Source organism: Strix uralensis, chromosome 1, assembly GCF_047716275.1.
Source record: "Strix uralensis isolate ZFMK-TIS-50842 chromosome 1, bStrUra1, whole genome shotgun sequence".
In the NCBI taxonomy this organism is placed as follows: Eukaryota; Metazoa; Chordata; class Aves; order Strigiformes; family Strigidae; genus Strix; species Strix uralensis.
The window spans coordinates 92,431,774-92,450,431 of NC_133972.1; the positions used below are offsets into that span (position 1 = coordinate 92,431,774).

General features: G+C 44.1%; 1 protein-coding gene across 3 annotated transcripts in view; it reads right to left on the reverse strand.

Annotated features, from left to right (window-relative positions):
• Positions 1-8,589: 8,589 nt before the first annotated feature.
• FBXL7 (F-box and leucine rich repeat protein 7) overlaps positions 8,590-18,658 on the reverse strand; it is a 197,057-nt gene continuing 186,988 nt past the window's right edge. For all 3 annotated transcript variants that reach the window (XM_074874011.1, XM_074874026.1, XM_074874019.1), the window contains 2 exons: positions 16,489-17,100; positions 8,590-11,654 (listed from right to left, as the gene is read on the reverse strand). In XM_074874011.1, coding sequence (XP_074730112.1) covers positions 10,918-11,654; positions 16,489-17,100 — 1,349 coding nt within the window. In that variant the 3' untranslated portion in view covers positions 8,590-10,917. The remainder of the gene's footprint in view (positions 11,655-16,488; positions 17,101-18,658) is intronic.

Consider the following 18,658-nt stretch of genomic DNA (forward strand, 5'->3'; position numbering starts at 1 on the left):
CAGAGGCTTAAAAGCAGAGACTACAGGCAAATTCTGGTGTTGATTACAAAGATGCAGCACAGCTGTCTTAAAGAAATCAAGAGGTTTCCTGATTTCCCAAATTCTCCCTATAGATGAGAGAAGTGAGAGAGACCTGAAAAAGCAGCATGTCTCCGTGACCAGCATCCTGACTTGCAGGAGTCTGAGGGAGCACAAAATGCACTCCTTCCCCTGCTCTCTCTTTCGCATACAGACACACTTCTCTTGCAGGCTTGCAGCAATAGGGCCTAAATATGCAGGGTACCAAGCCCCCAGCAAAATTTGAAGTGCTTACTCCCATGAGAGTCAATAGATGAGGATGTTAGCTCCTGACAAGATTGGGTTTTCCACTCTGGAGCATAAGGATTTTAGAAAAGAGGGTGCCAAAACCCATTTAATTTGGAGCACCTAGAGCAACTCTGACTAACGGCATCACAAGCAAGAAGTGAGCGTGTGCTCTGTGTCAGGGATCGGCTGAGACAAATATCAGAATATGAAAACAGCTGCTGACAAAAGGTCCATGTAACTGAACAGTCTGTCTGACAGTAGCTAAAAACCAGATGCCTAGAGAGAAGCACAAGAATAGAGCAATCGTATTTTCCCAGCGCAGCCTGCCAGCCTCCAACACTTTGTGCCTCAGGCATTTCCCGAGCCAGAGGTTGTCTGTTGTATTTAATAGTTGCACGCAGACTTCTCCTTCACAAACTTGTCCAGTCTCTTCTTAAATAATGTGAACATTTAGCATATGCAACACCCTGTGGCAACAGTCCAAGGCTTCCACACATGGCGAACAAAGAACTACTTTAATTTGCTATGGATCTATTACCTGCTGGCTTCACTTGATGCCCCCATATTTTTTTTCTTTTTTAACTAGTAGTCATGGTAAACATTCAGTCCCTTCATCCCTTAAACTGTCCATGATTCAGTGACCTTTGCCATACCTGTCATATTCCACCTTAGTTCTCTCTTTTCCAGATGAAGCATCCTAGCCCACACTGCATTGCCAGACGCAGAAGACATCTCAAACCTTTTCTGGTGCCCCAGCACTCTGGCCTGACAGGTATTTGTTGACCCCATGGGAGTATTTCTTGTAGAAAAGCTGTGTTCATTCTTCCCTCCTGCCACATTTATCCATGTGTTCACTATATGCAATCTTTATGATAGCTTTCAATTTACCCTCTGGCTTCACAGGACCATACTTGACTCCTGTGGGAGAAAATATCTTTTAAACAAGAGATTACGCATTACTATTTGCAGTTCAGCTTTCAGCCCTGAATATCTTTACTCTCTTTATTGGGCATTTTGTTGAAATTTTCCCTTGCTTTTTCTTATTTTTTGGCAGGGGAAGGGAAGGCTGCTTTATCATGCTCTCAAATTTAACCTGCCAGAGGTTTATGAACTCCAAAGTTCAGGCTGCAAGGCCCTCTTGTGCCTTCATCAATTTGCCTTACAAAAAAGTAAACCGATGTTCAGAAACCAGACACCCCTCTGATCTGAAGATAAGCCAGTCTCAGTGTTTTTGAATGAGCTTCCCCTACAGATGGTAAATACCAATCAACTCTAAAAGACCATTACTTAAAAAAACCCAAATCAACAAAAAACCCAGCCCCCCTTCTCTTTTTAGGAAAGTAAGCTGGAGAGCCTGGAGTCTCTTAAGACATACCTGTGTTGCATCTTCAACAACCTCTCCTCAGCTTATCAGGACATGGTCACCTCTGCCCTGGCACAGCTCCCTTTGTTGCTTCTGAGCAGTCCCTCCACAGTGTAAACTCTTTGGAGAAAATCAGGCCCATTGGGATGCCAGGAGAGCCCCTGCTGCAGAATGCACATTTCTAGAAGGGGCCCCTGACCCCTTTTCTCCCTTCTGTATCCTTGGCTTATGACAGCGCTCCCACAGCCCCTGCAGTATGGACACCTCACCAGACCACACCACACCAAGCAGACTTTCCACTTATTCGCAATTCCAGTATCTAACAAACGGCATTAAATTGACCCAAGCTGCCAAGCATCTGACATGAGGCCCGGCATGCCTCAGGGCACCCCAGAGCCCCCTCCCAACTGCCCAGAGCTTCCCTCCCTCTCAGACCTGGCTCCACAGGGAAGGATGGCATTTCTTCTCCCTTGTCACTGACGAGATGCTGACAGTGAGCTTCTTGCGTTGAGGCTTCATGTCCCCCTGCACACAGAACCATGCAAACGCTGTGATGCCACAGCAACACGAACATACTGTTGCTAAACTCTTCCCAGGTTTCCATTGCATCCCAGGCTCTTCAGACAGCTGTATTTCCAGGACATTCCTCTCTGTCCTGAAGTGCCTCCCCGCTCCTTCCCTTCCCCCGCTGCACAGCTCTGCCATTACTGTCATAGGCCAGGCACTTCCTCACTTGCTTGAGCTTTCCCTTCCTTCTGGGCTCTGGGAAACACAGTGGGTCCCCCCACAGTGGCACCACTGCTCCCCCGCCAGTGCAAAAGGGAGCTTTTTGTGTTCAGTGTATCTCAAAGAAAGGAAAAGGGAGAGGCAACCACATTTCAGAAGGAACACCGGCAAGGATTCAAGTTTCATCAGCAAGGGAAGATGTCAGCCCGAGTGGGGAGGTGGCAGGAGAGGAGATGATACTTCCTGGCCAGATCCTGTTGAGAAAGGGCACTTGGGATGGCTCCCCACCATGTCAGCTGGTGAGAGAGAGGGCCAGGATGTGAGTTCATGGGACATTAAAAAGTAAAACACCAAAACTGACCTGTCACCTGGAGAACAGATACAGAGAGAGAAAGTTTGGATCATTTCTCTGCTGTGTAGGTACAGGAATACACCACACAGGGAAAAAAACCCAACCCGGTGCTGCCCCAGCAGTGTCACTGAGTGATGACCGGCTATGTTATGAAAACTCAGCAGCAGCTCTGTCTTACACTGGCAATCAGTGAAAGCCGTTGTGGCTCATGGTAGGTGTATACCTGATTTTCTACTATGCTACTAAAGGCTGGAGACCTGCGAGTCAGAGAGGGACCTGGGGGTGTTGATAGCCGGCTAAACATGAGCCAGCAGTGTGCCCAGGTGGCCAAGAAGGCCAATGGCATCCTGGCTTGTATCAGCAACAGCATGGCCAGCAGGGACAGGGAAGTGATCTTACCCCTGTACTCGGCACTGGTGAGGCCGCACCTCGATTACTGTGTTCAGTTTTGGGCCCCTCACTACAAAAAGGACATGGAATTACTCGAGCGTGTCCAGAGAAGGGCAACGAAGCTGGTGAAGGGTCTGGAGCACATGTCGTATGAGGAGCGGCTGAGGGAACTGGCGTTGTTTAGTCTGGAGAAGAGGAGGCTGAGGGGAGACTTCACCGCCCTCTACAACTACCTGAAAGGAGGTTGCAGAGAGCTGGGGATGAGTCTCTTTAACCAAGTAACAAGTAATAGGACAAGAGGTAATGGCCTCAGGTTGCGCCAGGGAAGGTTTAGACTAGATATTAGGAAGTATTTCTTTACAGAACGGGTTGTTAGGCATTGGAATGGGCTGCCCAGGGAGGTGGTGGAGTCCCCATCCCTGGAGGTGTTCAAGAGGCGGGTTGACATAGCGCTGAGGGATATGGTGTAGTTGGGATCTGTCAGTGCTAGGTTAATGGTTGGACCAGATGATCTTCAAGGTCTTTTCCAACCTAGATGATTCTGTGATTCTGTAAACAAAGGATTTTAATGATTTGATTATGTGGCCACCTCCCAGCTGCCCAGCTGATTTATCTTGTAAGTTCTACATATCACTATAAGAACAAGCATCGGAAAACATCAGATTTATTGACGTTCATGCATGGACTTCTTACCTCCACTGAGAAATGTGAGCAAGATTTGGCCACTGAGTGGTCACTGACTTGCAGTCTGTCTCCTCAGTCCCTCAACCCGGCTGCCTCCCACGTGAATGGCCTTACTCGTCCTATTAGTAGTGAACTATTTGTCATTTGTGTTACCCATGTGTGGCAGGTGCACCCGCCCAATGAAAGCAGAGCTTCTTGGCTGCCGAAGTGCAGCAGCTCCTGGCTGCCTTTGTTCTCAGGGCTTCATGGTAATTGGGGCCTTTGGCCAATGGGAGCCGCTACTGACTACAGGTCAGATTCGGCCTGGGTATAAATGGAGTCCCCTGGGGGAGCCATTTTGAGTTTGTACCCTGGAGCAGCACGCTGCGGTTGAGGACTCTCCCCTTGGGTCAGGACGCTGCCCAAGGAAACTCCTCGAGGTGCCCTGGGTCAGGACGCTGCCCTGAGCAGGTCCTTGAGGTCGAGAGCCCTCACTTTTCAGGTGAGTGATAAAGCGTTTTGGGTTGCCATTAAACCCTAGGGAGTGGGGCTTTGTTCAGTGTTTTGGGTTGCCGTTAAACCCTAAAAAGTTGTTCTGTTCTCCTCTCACAGACATTCGAACCTGTAATTTATGGAGAGCTAGTTAACTGTGTTATTAAAATAATTTTTTTTATTTTTTTTATTTTTGGTGGTTGGTTGTTTATTTGAGAGCCTCTGTAACACCATGGCTATGTAGACAGAATACCTCAGGCTCTCTCAGGAGCTTGGGTAACTCTCTGAGGGCAGAAAAGAAACAGAAAGGACAGTACGGAGAAAAGGTCACAGCTCTATCACCTCCACCAAAGCAGATGCTGAAGTTAGAGTTTGCTCCTGTGATTGATGCCAAATAAAACAGAAGATGCTTCATGCAGTTAAGGAATGAATCACTACAAAAGTACTGTGGATGGACCCCCAGCAGCCAGTCACACATGAGATCTGAGCTCTGACAACTGTTACGTGCCACATACCTCAGGTGTTAGGCAATTCTATTTTCATGCTGAAATGCAGGTAGCCACTTTGCAGTGTCATCTCACAAAAGACGCATCAACAACCATAATACCACATGAAATACATGACCATAGAGTAAACAAATACAGTGTAATTCGAGTCCAGAAATAAGCCCCATTCTTCAAAGTATTTTCACAGCATACCATAGACCAGGAACAGACAACTAGAGCAAAATCTGGGTGTCAGAAAAATATAATTTCCTATTAATAAATATATAGAAATATTTTTTCAGTTGTCCTGATAAAGGCTTAGGATATATCCTTTACATGACAAGTGATAAAGATGTGAAAACACTTGATAAGGCAAATTATAAACAATAAATTAGCTACACTCATTTTTTATAGCTAGAAATTCAGTTTTCCAAAGCTCTGATGTCTATCTGACAATTGTGTGAATGAAGTATATTCAAGAAGTAACGGAAACGTCTCAAGAATGACCATTTACTTGACTTTAAAAAAATATTTTAGGAGCCATCAAAGACAGACAATGCAACATGAAACTGTTAAAAATATTCATTCCTTTTGGCACAAATCCCTCTTTGCATTCTCTCATCTTTTTAAGATGCCTTTTTCCATTTCCACCATTTATGTGAGCTTGAGGCTACAGCATGCAATGTTTCTTTAAAAAACAAAGGAAAACTAAGCTATTCTAACCCAAAGAACACAGTATCTTTAGCGCTAGAAGGAATGGTTAAGATTTCTGTTTTGCATTAAAAGTAACAGGGTCATTTATAAAAGCTCGAGTTTTTTATTTTTTTAAAAAGATCCCTCCTTCTGGTCCCTCTGGTTCTCTCTCTGGTGCCTGTTTAGTAACTTTTATATTTATAATGGCTTAATTTGACATATCTATGGCCAACTGGATTGTTGCACTCATAATATTTTTTTAAAATTTGTATTAGCAGAGCCTGCTTGGAAAAGATTTCCATTGACTAGTTTAAATCTCAGACGTGCCTCTATGATCATCCAGAGGACGAGGGAAAAATGACCTGACGTTTCTGTCCAGTTTTCACAGAAGACAGAAATAGAGGAAAAACCTGCTCTGAAGCATACAGCTGTACAGCAGGGGCGCATGAAAATAAACATCCCTCTGCTATTTTATGGAGAAAACTGATTTAATCTGTTTAATAGCATGCAGTAATGCTGTTCAGTTAAATGTATTTTTGTTAAGCTAAGTTGGAATTCTGATGTCTACTGCCTGGCAGTAACTTGAACCTATTATAATTATGCCCTTTAACAGTCTTCAAAAGGGCACGAATTTGGCTCCATGCTGATGCCTGCACCTTAGCAAAGCCAAACAGCTGGTGTTGCTGAAATACAATGCCAAGGGAAGAATAGATGTTACAAACCTGCCTCACCTGTTCTTCTCAGTAAACTACCTTGCACAAAGGTGTTAAGGCAGGAACAAGACACTAAGGTTGACAATGTCTCAGGTCTCTGTATACATTTGCTGGCAAAGGCAGAAGTTCTCCCTGTAAAGATTTTCTGGCTTCACAAAATATGAAAACGGGTAGATATTGGATGCATTAAATGCAAAATTATTATTTCATTTTTGAAAGGCTGTTTAAAATTTGAGGCATCCTCACTCAAACAGTTTGTCAACCTTTCTCAGAGCCTTCACCAAGGGAGTGTACTGTATTTACATGATGCTCAGTTAATTTTCTCCATGTTTCTGCTCCTGCCCCAAACTTCAGTCTTCAGTACTTACACTTTCTCTGGCCCAACTCTCCCTGCTCAACAAGTCATACAACCCACCTTTCTTAATCTCAGCCCCAGTTTCTTTACTGAAAATAATTCAATCTCTTTTCATCTCAGACCCAGTTCCCCTTGCTCAGGAAATTTCTTCATCCTTCTTTTTGTCCCAGTCCTCAAAGTCCCATCTCTCACTCCTGCCCTGACTTTCCAGGCAGCTTCCATATAATTCAGGTAATTTCCTCCTTCACACTGCCAGCCAGAAGCCTTGCCAGACTACAAGCTCCAAAATATCTTAAGCATGCCCCTTTTCTCCCTGGTCATGGATTTAGAGATGTTCGAAGACATGTAATGTAGCTAAATCTGGGTGAATTTTAACTGGGACACATCCTTGTCCCAGAGCTGACCTCATGGCAAGGCTCACACTTTCATGCTGAAGGCCTTAGAGGAGATGAAGAGCAATGAACCATTTTCAAAGGAAAGGTCACCAGGAGTTTAACATGAGCAAAATGACATTTCCTTCTAGCTTTATTTACAGAACCAGATGAACCATTTCAACTAACATTTTCAAAGCCCAGCATGGGAAGTTTCAGCACGAATAGCTAAATTGACAAAATTATAAAAAACTGAGGGCAGGTTACTTTCCTGAGGAATGCTGGGGGAAGAGGAGCTGTGCACCAGCTCTGTCAGAGAACTTTCTCCCTTTAAACTAACACTGGCAGCTGCAGGGCAGCCAGTCTGCAGTCCAAATGGTCACTACATTTCTTTTTAATGAGAGTTTGGACCTGCTTCAAGCCTAGTGCTAAAATTAGGTCTTTTACTAGCTTTTTAATTTTCCAGTTCAAAGGCTAGACGTTTTCAGAAACCACGTAAGCCACTACTGAAAGTAACAGTCTGGACCACGGTTCTGACTCCAAGACATCCAACAAAAGCTCTTTTGCATTTTGTGGGGAGCCAGATGAGCATAGCTCAAAAAGGCAAGAGTGTTGCACTTCACATCAATCTCATGCTGCTAACAGGGAAAATACAGTTCCACTTTTTACAAAAGCCAAGGGAATAAGAAGGATGAATACCTAGGTACAGAGCTTTGGCTGTAATCACAGTGCATGGTAGTTTAGATGCGACTTTTCTAAGAGACCTCTCTCTGCAGGACACAAGTTATTCCAAAGACATAAACAACGTGCCAGCCTGACTGCTGTGATTCATCACTGCTTTCTTTGATGAGATCACCACATGCTATCACAGAGCAAAAGAAGCCTCAGTGCCTGAGCCCCAATTTTATGGTTCAAGAATCAACAGTGTTTTCACTCAGGAAATTTATAGTCTTTGCCAACCCCAGACTGGAACGAAGACACATCAGTCACATGTTGCAACCCATCCAGCAAACTCAGCTCCACACTCACTATTTCAGTTTCTTTTCTGGTCATGACATTTTGTAAGTAGACATAGGAAAAAGGTTAAAAGTCAAAACAGGTAAACTGTATCAATAAGTTAAATTCAAATTTTCTTGAAATAAGTAGCAGTCTCAGAGTGCCAACTCAGATCATGTAAGACTATATACTTAAAAATGTTTGGCTTAGAAAAATCACCTTTATTCATTTTCCACCAGTGCCCCCCCAGAGTAGGTATTTTAGAGCATTCAAAAGGCTACACTGCACCTGTAAGTGCTCTACCCTTTCAGTCATTCTCTTCTACTTTTCACATCAAATATGTTAACTTGCCTTTAAACCGATGCAGAGGCCCTCCTGAAATTTTTTATACATGTGCTTTTTATATCCTGTTTTTTCTTTTACTTACACTTCCAGTTACTGATTATGTTTCAGGGTCAAGAAGAACCGCGTGAGGAAAATCAAATTTTAAAGAGACAGATAGGCAAGGTCATAATCTAAACCAATTTTTTTTTTACCGTTTTTTAATATAGTCATCCACCTACCTGATGTGCTGATGTGTTCATTCACCCACCTACCTTTGAAGAAAAGTTTTACAAGTATTTAGTCTTTTCTTTTTCATCAGAAGTTAATCAGTTAGTGCAAATGACGATGCATGCTCATCAGTTACCAATATATTGCTTTATTTCTTGGTAGCAAATTAAGGCTTTATAGTGAGATTTGTACAGTACAGGCCAATTTAAACATCAGAAACCTTAAAAACCATGTAGCACTACTCACTCAATTTAGCATAGCCAGAAAAGTAGCTTTTTTTTTTTTTTTTTTTTTAATAAACAGTTAAATGTTACTAATGAGGCCTTATATTTCATGAGTGCAAATGGCTCAAAATCCCACCATCCTCAGGAATGGGCTTAACATTTAACTATCCTTGGGGCCATTTTGAGATAAAGGATAAACACAGAGTATAGCTGGCTCGGATAAAATACACTGGACTAGTTGCTGGAGAAGAATCTCTAATTTTAAAAACACAGAAAGGAAAACCAAAGTGATATTAACTGGCCAAAGGATGGTATCACCCCCTATTAGTCACTGACTCGTAATAGTAGCAATGACAAATTCATTTTCCATGGCCCTCCTTGCTTTAGTACAATTTGATTTATAATTCAGGGCTGATGACATCCTGTATGCTAAGAAACTCAAAACTGGAGGAACATACATAAGTTACAGGAATTTTTGCAGCAGTAGGACAAATTCCCTCTGCAGGGACATGTCCAAACCACTGCTTTTTTGTAATTCGAGAGAGCCTTGCTACAAGTATTTCCTTAGCAGTTATGTATTTTTCTCAAGCATATGGATTTTCACTTCATATCAATGATTTTATTAGTGTTGTCTGCAGATGATGGAACTACTGCTTATGAAAACCAGACACGGTGCTTCCCTTCTTACGTTCTCTACCAAGACGTTTATAGCGTTTGAGATGAATGTATGAATTCACCTGTCAGTCAGGCGCAGGGGGCCTGCCTGAAAATATCATCACCCCTAACATGTCTGGCTTTCAGATCTGAGCATTACATATGAAAATGCACAGAAACGGCTGCCAGAAAATTGTGAAGAAAGTAACCATGAAACGACCACACGCTCTGGGGAAGAAGACAAAGAGATGGGGGAAACTCCAAACCACTCTTGCTCTTCCATGAGCAAGAGTGACCAGGAGACTACAAGAGGCTCCCAGTGTCACAGGGCAACACTGGCATTTTAATTCCTTGTTGAATGGCAGCTGTTTCTCCAGCCTAAGGGAACACACACAGACAAGGTTTCACAAAATCTAAATCTAATGTGAATAACACTCTAAGCCCCTCCGTCCCCAGGGGTGTTATCTAACATCAGGTTAATGTCTCTGAAGTCTCAAAATCAGCCACCTATCCTTTGAACTGGAAGGCCACAGAAAAGGGTCTGGTTTCTGTGTGTATTAAGGCACATAATGGATTCACATGCCTGGTTTGCTCAGGGACTGTCAACTGCAGTGGTGCCCCAGCACAAGGAACAAAGACAGACTTCCTGGTGACAGCTGCTCAGCACAGCAATTGGGACTGCCCCATGCAAGCTGCTCCACAACGCCTCAGAGTCCCCGGTGTATGACAGTGCTACCTCTCAGCTTGTTGCAGAATTACAGCAGCTTCTCAGGCCAACTTGCTGGCTTTTCCCTCTGCTGGGCCACTAATATTTCATGTTTTCCTTCACTCAAACATGTCACTGCTTATCAGACCCAGAAGTCCCCATCTGTGACCAGAGGATGGTACTACACATGCAGGAGAGGGCGGATTTAGAAATGAAGGCAAGTAGTGATGATGCACAAGTGACCCGGACGTGGGCTTTCCAAGAGAATCCACGCATGGACACAGTCTCCAGACTCACTCACCAGAGTGCTTGGCAATGGCCAGCAGGTCTTATTCTGCCTCAGTCAAGTATGTTTAAGAACATTACCTAGTATTTCCCGAGGGATCACAATGGATGACTACCAAAGAGAAACTACTTGGAGACAAGGGGATGTTTTATCAACCATATTGGAAGAATTTGGGGAACACAGACACATATTGCATAGTCAGCTTCATGAGCACAGCTGGAATTCAGATATATTTGACACAGTTTAGTAGCATTTCCAAAGGAGGGATTATGTGCTATTTCCTTTGGAGGTAGCTACTGTAGCCTGGGACAAGATCACGGCTGTTATGGAAACGGCACCCCACTGAGGATGCTGAGCACTCATTGCTTTTGCATTAAGGCAGCCTCTCCACGGAGACCCACCGCACCTTAAAAAGTGATCATATAAAAAGCAAACAAAATAGTCCTCTAGAAACCCCCCTCACTCACAACATACAAGAAAAGCTGACTCCCGTGAGCTATAGAAAAGACAGCATTACTGAATATGGGAGCGTGTGTTTATACATCAGTGTTTTTAATACTGCATTGTAACGACAGGTTCAGGGTGTCCTTTCAGAAGAAGGCAGGGTTGGTGTGCTCTATAATACAGCGCTTGCAATGTCGTTTAACAAATCGCAGAGCATCCACAGAGACATCGCAGTCCTGCACGTTCAACATCTGCAGGTCAAAACAGTTGGCAGCCACAATCTGCAGGCCCTGCCCAGTGATGCTCTCACATGACTTCAGGCTCAGGCGCTTCAGGTTGAAGCAGTTGAGGGCTAGAAATTCCAAGCCGGTGTCTGAGACCAGAGGGCACTTGCCAATATCTAGTGATTTGAGTTTTGTGCAATTTTTGGCGAGGTACTCCACGCCGTGGTCCGTGATGCCCTCGCAGCCCCGCGCGTTGAGGTAGCGCAGCTTGCTGCAGTATTTGGCTATGTAACGGATGCCCACATCTGTGATCCGGCCGCAGTGAGCGATGCTAAGGTATCGGAGGCGCGACTCCAGCTTGGCAATCTCCCGCATGCCAAAGTCACTGACAAAGCGACAGTCGCTCACACTCAGTTCCTTAATGGACGTGCAGTAAATCATCAGGTAGCGGAGACCCTCGTCGGTGATGCGGACACAGCGGCGCAGGTACAGGTGGGTCAGTTGAGTGCAGTGAGCGGCAATGGTGTGCAGTCCTTCGTCCTCCAGGACGAAGCAGTCTGTCATGTCCAAGTAGCGAATGGAGATTTGCTTCCCATGTAAGGGAGACAGCTTGATGGAGGCTTCGCGAGTCAAACTGATGCATGTTACTTTGGAGCAGCCTAAGTGGAAAAACACAGCGAATTTAAGCAAGCAGTGAAAACAAATCACACGGCAAGACCAGAAAGGTGGCCATGAAATCGCATACTGGATGTGATGAAGATATCTTCGTGTTGCACGAGCAGAATCATTCTGACTGACTAGTTTGGATTTGCTCTGATGTGCCCCGACACCAGAGGAAATAATAAATTCCACCGGACTCAGTGAGATTGCTTTGGGATTTTGAGCACCTGCAAAGCAATGGGCCGATATTGTCCATACCCCAAACGCAACACGATGGTCCCAAGTTTATCTAGGGACAGTCTATGATCTGCTACTGCAATATAAACCCAGTGACAATTTGTGAAAATGGTACTTAATGACAACCAACGTAGCTTTTTGATCAGAGGCAGTCTCATTGCTCACTGGCTGAGTTTGTAAACCAACATCAGAGGCCCTTTCACCATCAAACCCCATTATAAAAAAGACAAACCCCACCCACCCTCCAAAAAGCATTTGGAGAACAGATGTGAATCCAGCCCCAAGCCTGCAATGTAGAAAGGATGCAAAACCATGGCAAGACTATGTGCTTGCAGAAGGGTGGAGATTCGGGTAACCTAAGGAGAATGGGGAGAGTCAGCAGGAGCCAACAGACTGGTAAGGGCATGGGAGGACATGGACAGACGCAGAAAGGACTGTTTCAAGTGAGAAAGTCTGGACATGAATGGAGGTAACTAGACTAGAGGAGAAACTCCAGACCTTGCAAGGAAAGATAAAAGGCTACATTAAAGGGAAAAACACGCTCACAGACTTCTCCCATTTTTAACCTCCATTCTGTGCAGGGTGGTGAATGAAAGTTTTTTTTGGAAAGTGCTGTTTCTGCTGCACTGCAGACTGGCAATCATGAGCTCCTGAAGGGAAATTCTTATCTGTGCCAATTTCAGTTGGGCACATTGCTTTAGCATAGCTAGAAACAGCTGAAAGGAAGAAGGAAGGGTCTACCTGTCAGTGATCAAGGCCCAGCAGTTTTAGCCATAAATGTCCACTCAGACAAATTCTGCAGCTTATGCCTGAAGAGGTGCCCTCAGGTAGGGGTAAAAAGAGCTTTTCTGTATTGCTGAAGCACTGGCCAATTGCTATGAAGTGACCCATGAAAAGCCAGAAAAGTTAGGATGATGACCTTAATGCTCCATGTATTGGAAATGCTGCACAAATCCTGCAGCCTGGAAGTAAAGAGCATGACAGTGTATGGAGACCACCTCAGAAACTTGAATGACCCAAACCCATACCACTTGATACAACAGGTTCTCATTCGGAGGCTTAGTGGAAGGTATGAATATGCTTCAGTTCTTAAAAATAAAAAGGAAAAAAAAAATCCCTTGAGATAATCCAGTGAGCTCACATAAATGCTGTAAGCAGTATGGGATATGGACTTGAAACATTCTGCCACCTGCAGTTAGATTTCTACATTCATCATTTGAATTTGCAGCTGGATCTTTAATTTAGGCTTCAAATTTATTTGAACAGATGCAAATTTTACCTTAGGCTTCACATAAGGAAATGGGCAAATTGTCCACAGGTCATGCAGAAGCTCTGGGACCTTGAAGCGAAGCACTTTGTTCAACGAATAACATCATAAAACTGAATGCTGCTATTTCCTCCTCAGACTGGGTTGCAGATCAATCTATGTTATGGTGCAATCTCTGGAAATATGTTTGCCGTCAAGTAAGTACTACATACATGCTCACACAGTGATTTTTCTAAAGGGAAGCAGTACAATACTAACGGTGTAAAAATTTCACCTCTAATATGTTCTTTGGAGTAGGTGATACTAAATGCACCACAGGAATCCCCACCCTTGAGCTGAGTTTCCACAGAAGAAGTTGGCACCTAGGCAGAGTTCTGCTGGACTTGACGTAGCTGTCACTATTGTGTTTGCCCAAGGAGGCTGCTGGATTAAGAAGTCAGTCTGGATATTTTACATGCTGACCAGAATTCAATTTTAAGATCTGGCTAAAAGAGAATGAAGGGTCCATGAGGCCGAGGAGAACTGCCTGCTGAGGATCCAAGAAGGGGGAATGCTTTAATGACTGCAATTAGAAAGTGAATGGGTCAGAAGTCTCACAGCAGGGTTGGAGCCGCATAGATCAGTGTGTGATCACTGTTTTGACAAGCTCAGCATCGCCTTGTCTAGTTACTTTGGCTACACTGTGAAATACTTCATGGGAAGGGTATTCAAAATGGTTTCACCAGAAAAAGAGTCCATGTTAATATAGAACTGCCTGATTTTTAGGCAAAATGACAGGTTCCTGGGACTGCAACAATTTTTCTGTCCTAAATAATAAAAAATGTAAAAACAAAGCTCTTGTAACAGAATTTTCCATAAACCAAGTATAGCTGATTTTTAAAAGGGAGGAGAAACTTCCAAACAGATTGAAAAAAATGTTGGCTAGCATGTTAGATAATAACTTTCAGTCAAGCTCAACCAACTTCTAGAGATATCTCAGACCTGCCCACAAAGTGGATGCTGAGAGTGACAGAACTTACACTGCGGAAAACTCTTAAAGTTAATATGAACATCTGGTTTTGACATTAAAGATTTTGGTACATTAGTGCTGCCAAGTAACCATCCAAGGGGGAGAGAGATTCAACTAGATGTACAACTGTGAACTGGGTTTTAATTAACTAGCTACAAATATAGTGTTATCTCCCAGCACGTGTACCCAACTTCTCTTGCTCTGTATGAAAACAAACTAGTGAACCGCTTCAGTCCTGAGAATTGCTCAAGTGTGTAGGTGCAAGCCTTGTCCTCCTAACTAGAGACAGAAGGAGGGGGAAAATGGAATCCTGCTTCCAAAACATCCTCCAAAATTACCTACATCAGAATGAAAAAAGTTTACTCAAAACAAGACCCCAGAGATCAATTATCCTCAATTCACAGGCAGGCACACGCAGCAAAAGCCACGTCTGAACCCAAACACCCTGACTTCTGAGGATGTTCAAACCTCACCTGCTCCAAAAAGAAAAGGACAACTTAGAAAAGTGTGGGACTAAAATTACTTTCCTGTCCCATGGATGAGACAAAATTGAAGGACTCATCCTTCACACACTTTGGACCAAACTGATGAGCTCTTAGGGACAGACACCATCTTCTAGGTCTGAAGGTAACAAGCTTGGGGAAACCACAAATGAAGGCAGACGCCAAAAGAACCTATTTCAGGAAGTGGCATCATCTCTTAATTTTCCCTGCTTTTGAAAAGTCACCTTCAGTCTATAGCATATCTATCGGTAGGAGCTGTGGACCAAATCATTTTCAGACACCTACAAGCCCCCAGGTGCACTCAGGGTGTCACCAAACAGACTGGTGTGACAAGGCAGTTGACCCTCAGCTCAGAAATTCTACCTGTCCTGTCTCTCCAGGCCCAGGATGCTTGAGCCACTCAACTCACCATACCACCCTAGAGGATGTAGTAAGAAAAGCATAAATATGCCAGGGATAGAGACAGTTTTCAAAGTGATATGTAGCTCTAGGTCTAAATCACACAGGCACATTTTCTCCTGGTGCTGGAGATGCTTCAACTTGAATGTGTGGTTAGCAATCCAGAACTAATGTCAGTATGTACTGACAATAAGTAATTCATATACAAGGTCACTGTGAATAGCCTCCGTGGGACAGAACACCCCTGGAGTCCTGCAAAGGCTCCTTATCACCTAGTTGTTTCAGAGAGCAATCACAAAAAATGAATAATTCTGATTTGTTGCTATTTGTTTTGATGCTTTCCGTGACATTCTGCCATCCTAGGAATATCAGGTGAAAGAGTTGGATTAATAAAAGTTAAAAAAACCATAAAAGGCAGAAAAAAGAAAGTAAATCAGTGTACACCCGATAGGCAGCCTTGGAAAAAACAGTTTATCTGGGTACTAGTGACTCAATAGCATTGCTTCCTATGCCCACTTAGTCCTGCTTGTTGCCATTAGTACCCCTGCAATGGCAAATCAGGTCCAACTGATCGATTACAACATGAAACCAATAACAAGTGAGATCACAAAGTAAGTATCGGACATGAGATTTACTTCAGTGCTCTGCTTGGCTACCTCCTTTCTATTAAGTGCCAACCTATTTGCAGAGAGGAAATTCAGTGTGGCTGCCCTTGGGAAAAAACATCTTGTTTCCCCAGAGCAGGTCTGAGGAAAATTGTCTAAAACATTTCTGCTGATCTAAACAGCTGCAGTGATATATTGTAATTGGGTGAGAGGAAAAGCAGAAAGCCACTAAGCAAATATATACACTATTGAAAAAAAAAAAGTCCAAGTAACTAAGTCATCTTAAAATAGCAATGGAAACAAGGGGACCTTGAAGTTTAGCTAGGGATGACAACTGATATTTATACCCAGACAAAAGCCTAGCAGTGATTCTGAGCTCCTCCTCAAGTCACTTAGCAGATTACAGATATATACATTATATATATTCTACATATAAAATATATATATGAAAAAGATAAAACAAATTTTGCCTTAGTAACTAGCCTTCACCATATGATGTAGCACTGACTGCAATGTGGGCCCTTGTAAGGGTGGTTTGTGGAAAAACCTATAAAAAGTACTCATGCTATTTGAATGGGCCATCTCTGCTAGCTCATCTCCATTGGAGGAGGCCTGGCCACCAAGAGGTGCTGCTGGCATTTGGGGTACTGAGATTCTAGTGGTGCCTATCTCACTAGTACTGTGTCAGGAGACTGGCACTCCTACTTCGAAAGACAACACAGAAAGAGAAAGTGTGTGGTTCTGGGGCCAGGGCGTTGACAAGCATGAGGCGTTTAGAATCAGAGGCATCCCTACTGAAGTTTTTCCTGTTACCTGACACATCCAGGTGTTCCAGGTTTGGGCACAGTGACACGACATCAAAGACCGCCTCATTGGAGATGTTGTAACAGCCAGACACCTCCAACCTCCTCAGTTCTGGACAGCACTGGGCAATGGTGTAGAGTCCTCTGTCTGTGAGCCGCCTGCAGCCACTAACAATTACTGTCTCCAACATGAGACATACGTTGGGTGTATCCTGACAAAGCCTCCGGGTCAGCACTTTAAGAGCCCTGTCTACATTGATTGTCTCGCCAGTCAGGCGAATAGTCCTCCAAAGTCGGGGGTCCCAGGCAAGGTTATACCAGCGGCGGCACACACGGGCACAGCGGCACAGCTGGTTGGTGGGCAGGAAGGAGAATATCTGGATCATGGAGTGGTCGGGCAGCCGGTCGATGTTGGCCTGTTCCTTCTGGTGCTTGGATGCCAGACGGATGAGAGGATGAGTGAGACGAGTTGGCGGTGGCGAGTGGACCATGGCAACAGTTTCCCCAGTGACTGAGGATGAAGACGTCGACGACCCTCTGCCATTCTGGAAACCGGGGGAATTTGGTGGAAATATTAACGCTGGACTGGGTGTGCTGAGCGTCCGCATGCTCAGGTCGGAGTCTGGAAGACAAAACACACAATTTCTGTAAGCAGTGGGTGGATGCAGAGCTCTCTGCACAGCACAGCACCCCACTAGCCCATTTGTTAATGGAGCATGATGGGCTTCAGAGTTTGTTGGGGGTTAAGCAGTCATTTTTACGAGTGAGAGTGAGGAAACACATATTTAAAAATATATCTTAGAGTATACTCTGAAAACACTGTTCACCTCAGTGTTGGGTACATGACAGAGTTGTACCCCTAGCTGCACTGTCAAAGCCATGCTAGCAGAGGAGGGGCTGCAGGTCTGAGCCCTGTAATGAAGAGGAGATGGCAGTGGAAGTCCAGAGATTTTAATTCTTTATACTCTCAACTAAGCGTGGCAAGAAATGAGTACATATGAGTTACAGGCTTTTTGGACAGCAAGTAATCTTGGCACTACCTAGGCAGCTGTGAACTGTTAGGGGAGAAATACTTGTGGTCCTTCGCCTCTCAGCTCCTTCAGCCACTCAGTGGGAGGCCAAAGAAGAGCTCACCAGGTTCACAAAACTCCTTCCTTCACCAGACCTGGGCAGATGGGAAAAGCACAAGCCTGTACACTTATTTTCATTGTGTCATTAAAGAAGTTCATTTTTAAATCATGGAAACTGGTACTCAACAGTTCAACCAAGATCCCAGTGACTAGTTCTTGAAGGGGGGTTGGCTGTGCCTCTTCATGTGAACACAGAAAGCACTTATTTCCAGTGGACTAAAGCGAACTTCATTTGGATTTGAAAAAACAAGCCCAGAAAATTAAGTGGCGAAGAAACAGCACGTCTGGAAATTTGTTACAGAGCTGTTGCACAACATTTACATGCTCTTTTTGCTAGAGTTAATTGTCACACTGGAAGCAGTCAACCCAAAAAACCCCACGCAAAACAATTTGCTACTTCTTTACCTTCTTTATTTCACTTTACTGGCAAAAAGCAGGCACAAAAAGAAAGGTTCTCTGCTATTAAGAAAGGTTGTCTTTGCTGTAAGATTATTTAAACTGTTTTCCCTCTGTGCTGACATTGCCACCTATGAGTCATTTCCACTCCTGCTCCCAGTTCTCCAAGCAAAGCAAGTAAAAGGCAGGAAGACAACCAGGGTATAATTTTGATAGTCAAGCAAATGCCATGGGCAATACATTTAGAGACACTGAGATATTTCAGCAGTACGCTACACAAGATGCAACCAGTTTATGAGACATGAATGCTGCTGCTGAGCACACTCCTGCCATCTCTGACTTCTCAGTACCGATCTCAACAGAAATTCTTTATGAAGGAAAGCACCATCCAGAGATGGAACACAGGAACCACAATTTAGCACCCAGCAGAGTATCAACTATCATAAATGGAGTAAGAACAGTGATTTCAGAGCACCAAGCTTTCCTCCACGTCGCATCTTCTGCTATTACTTCAGTGTTCAGACATTTCAGGGAAGCATGCAAAGCCATCTCCTTAAGCAACACCGACTCTAAAGCTCTGACTGTGACAGCATAGATATGGACTAAGCAGGGTAGAGCTAGAAAAAGAAACCTGCCCAAATCTGGATTTACAGA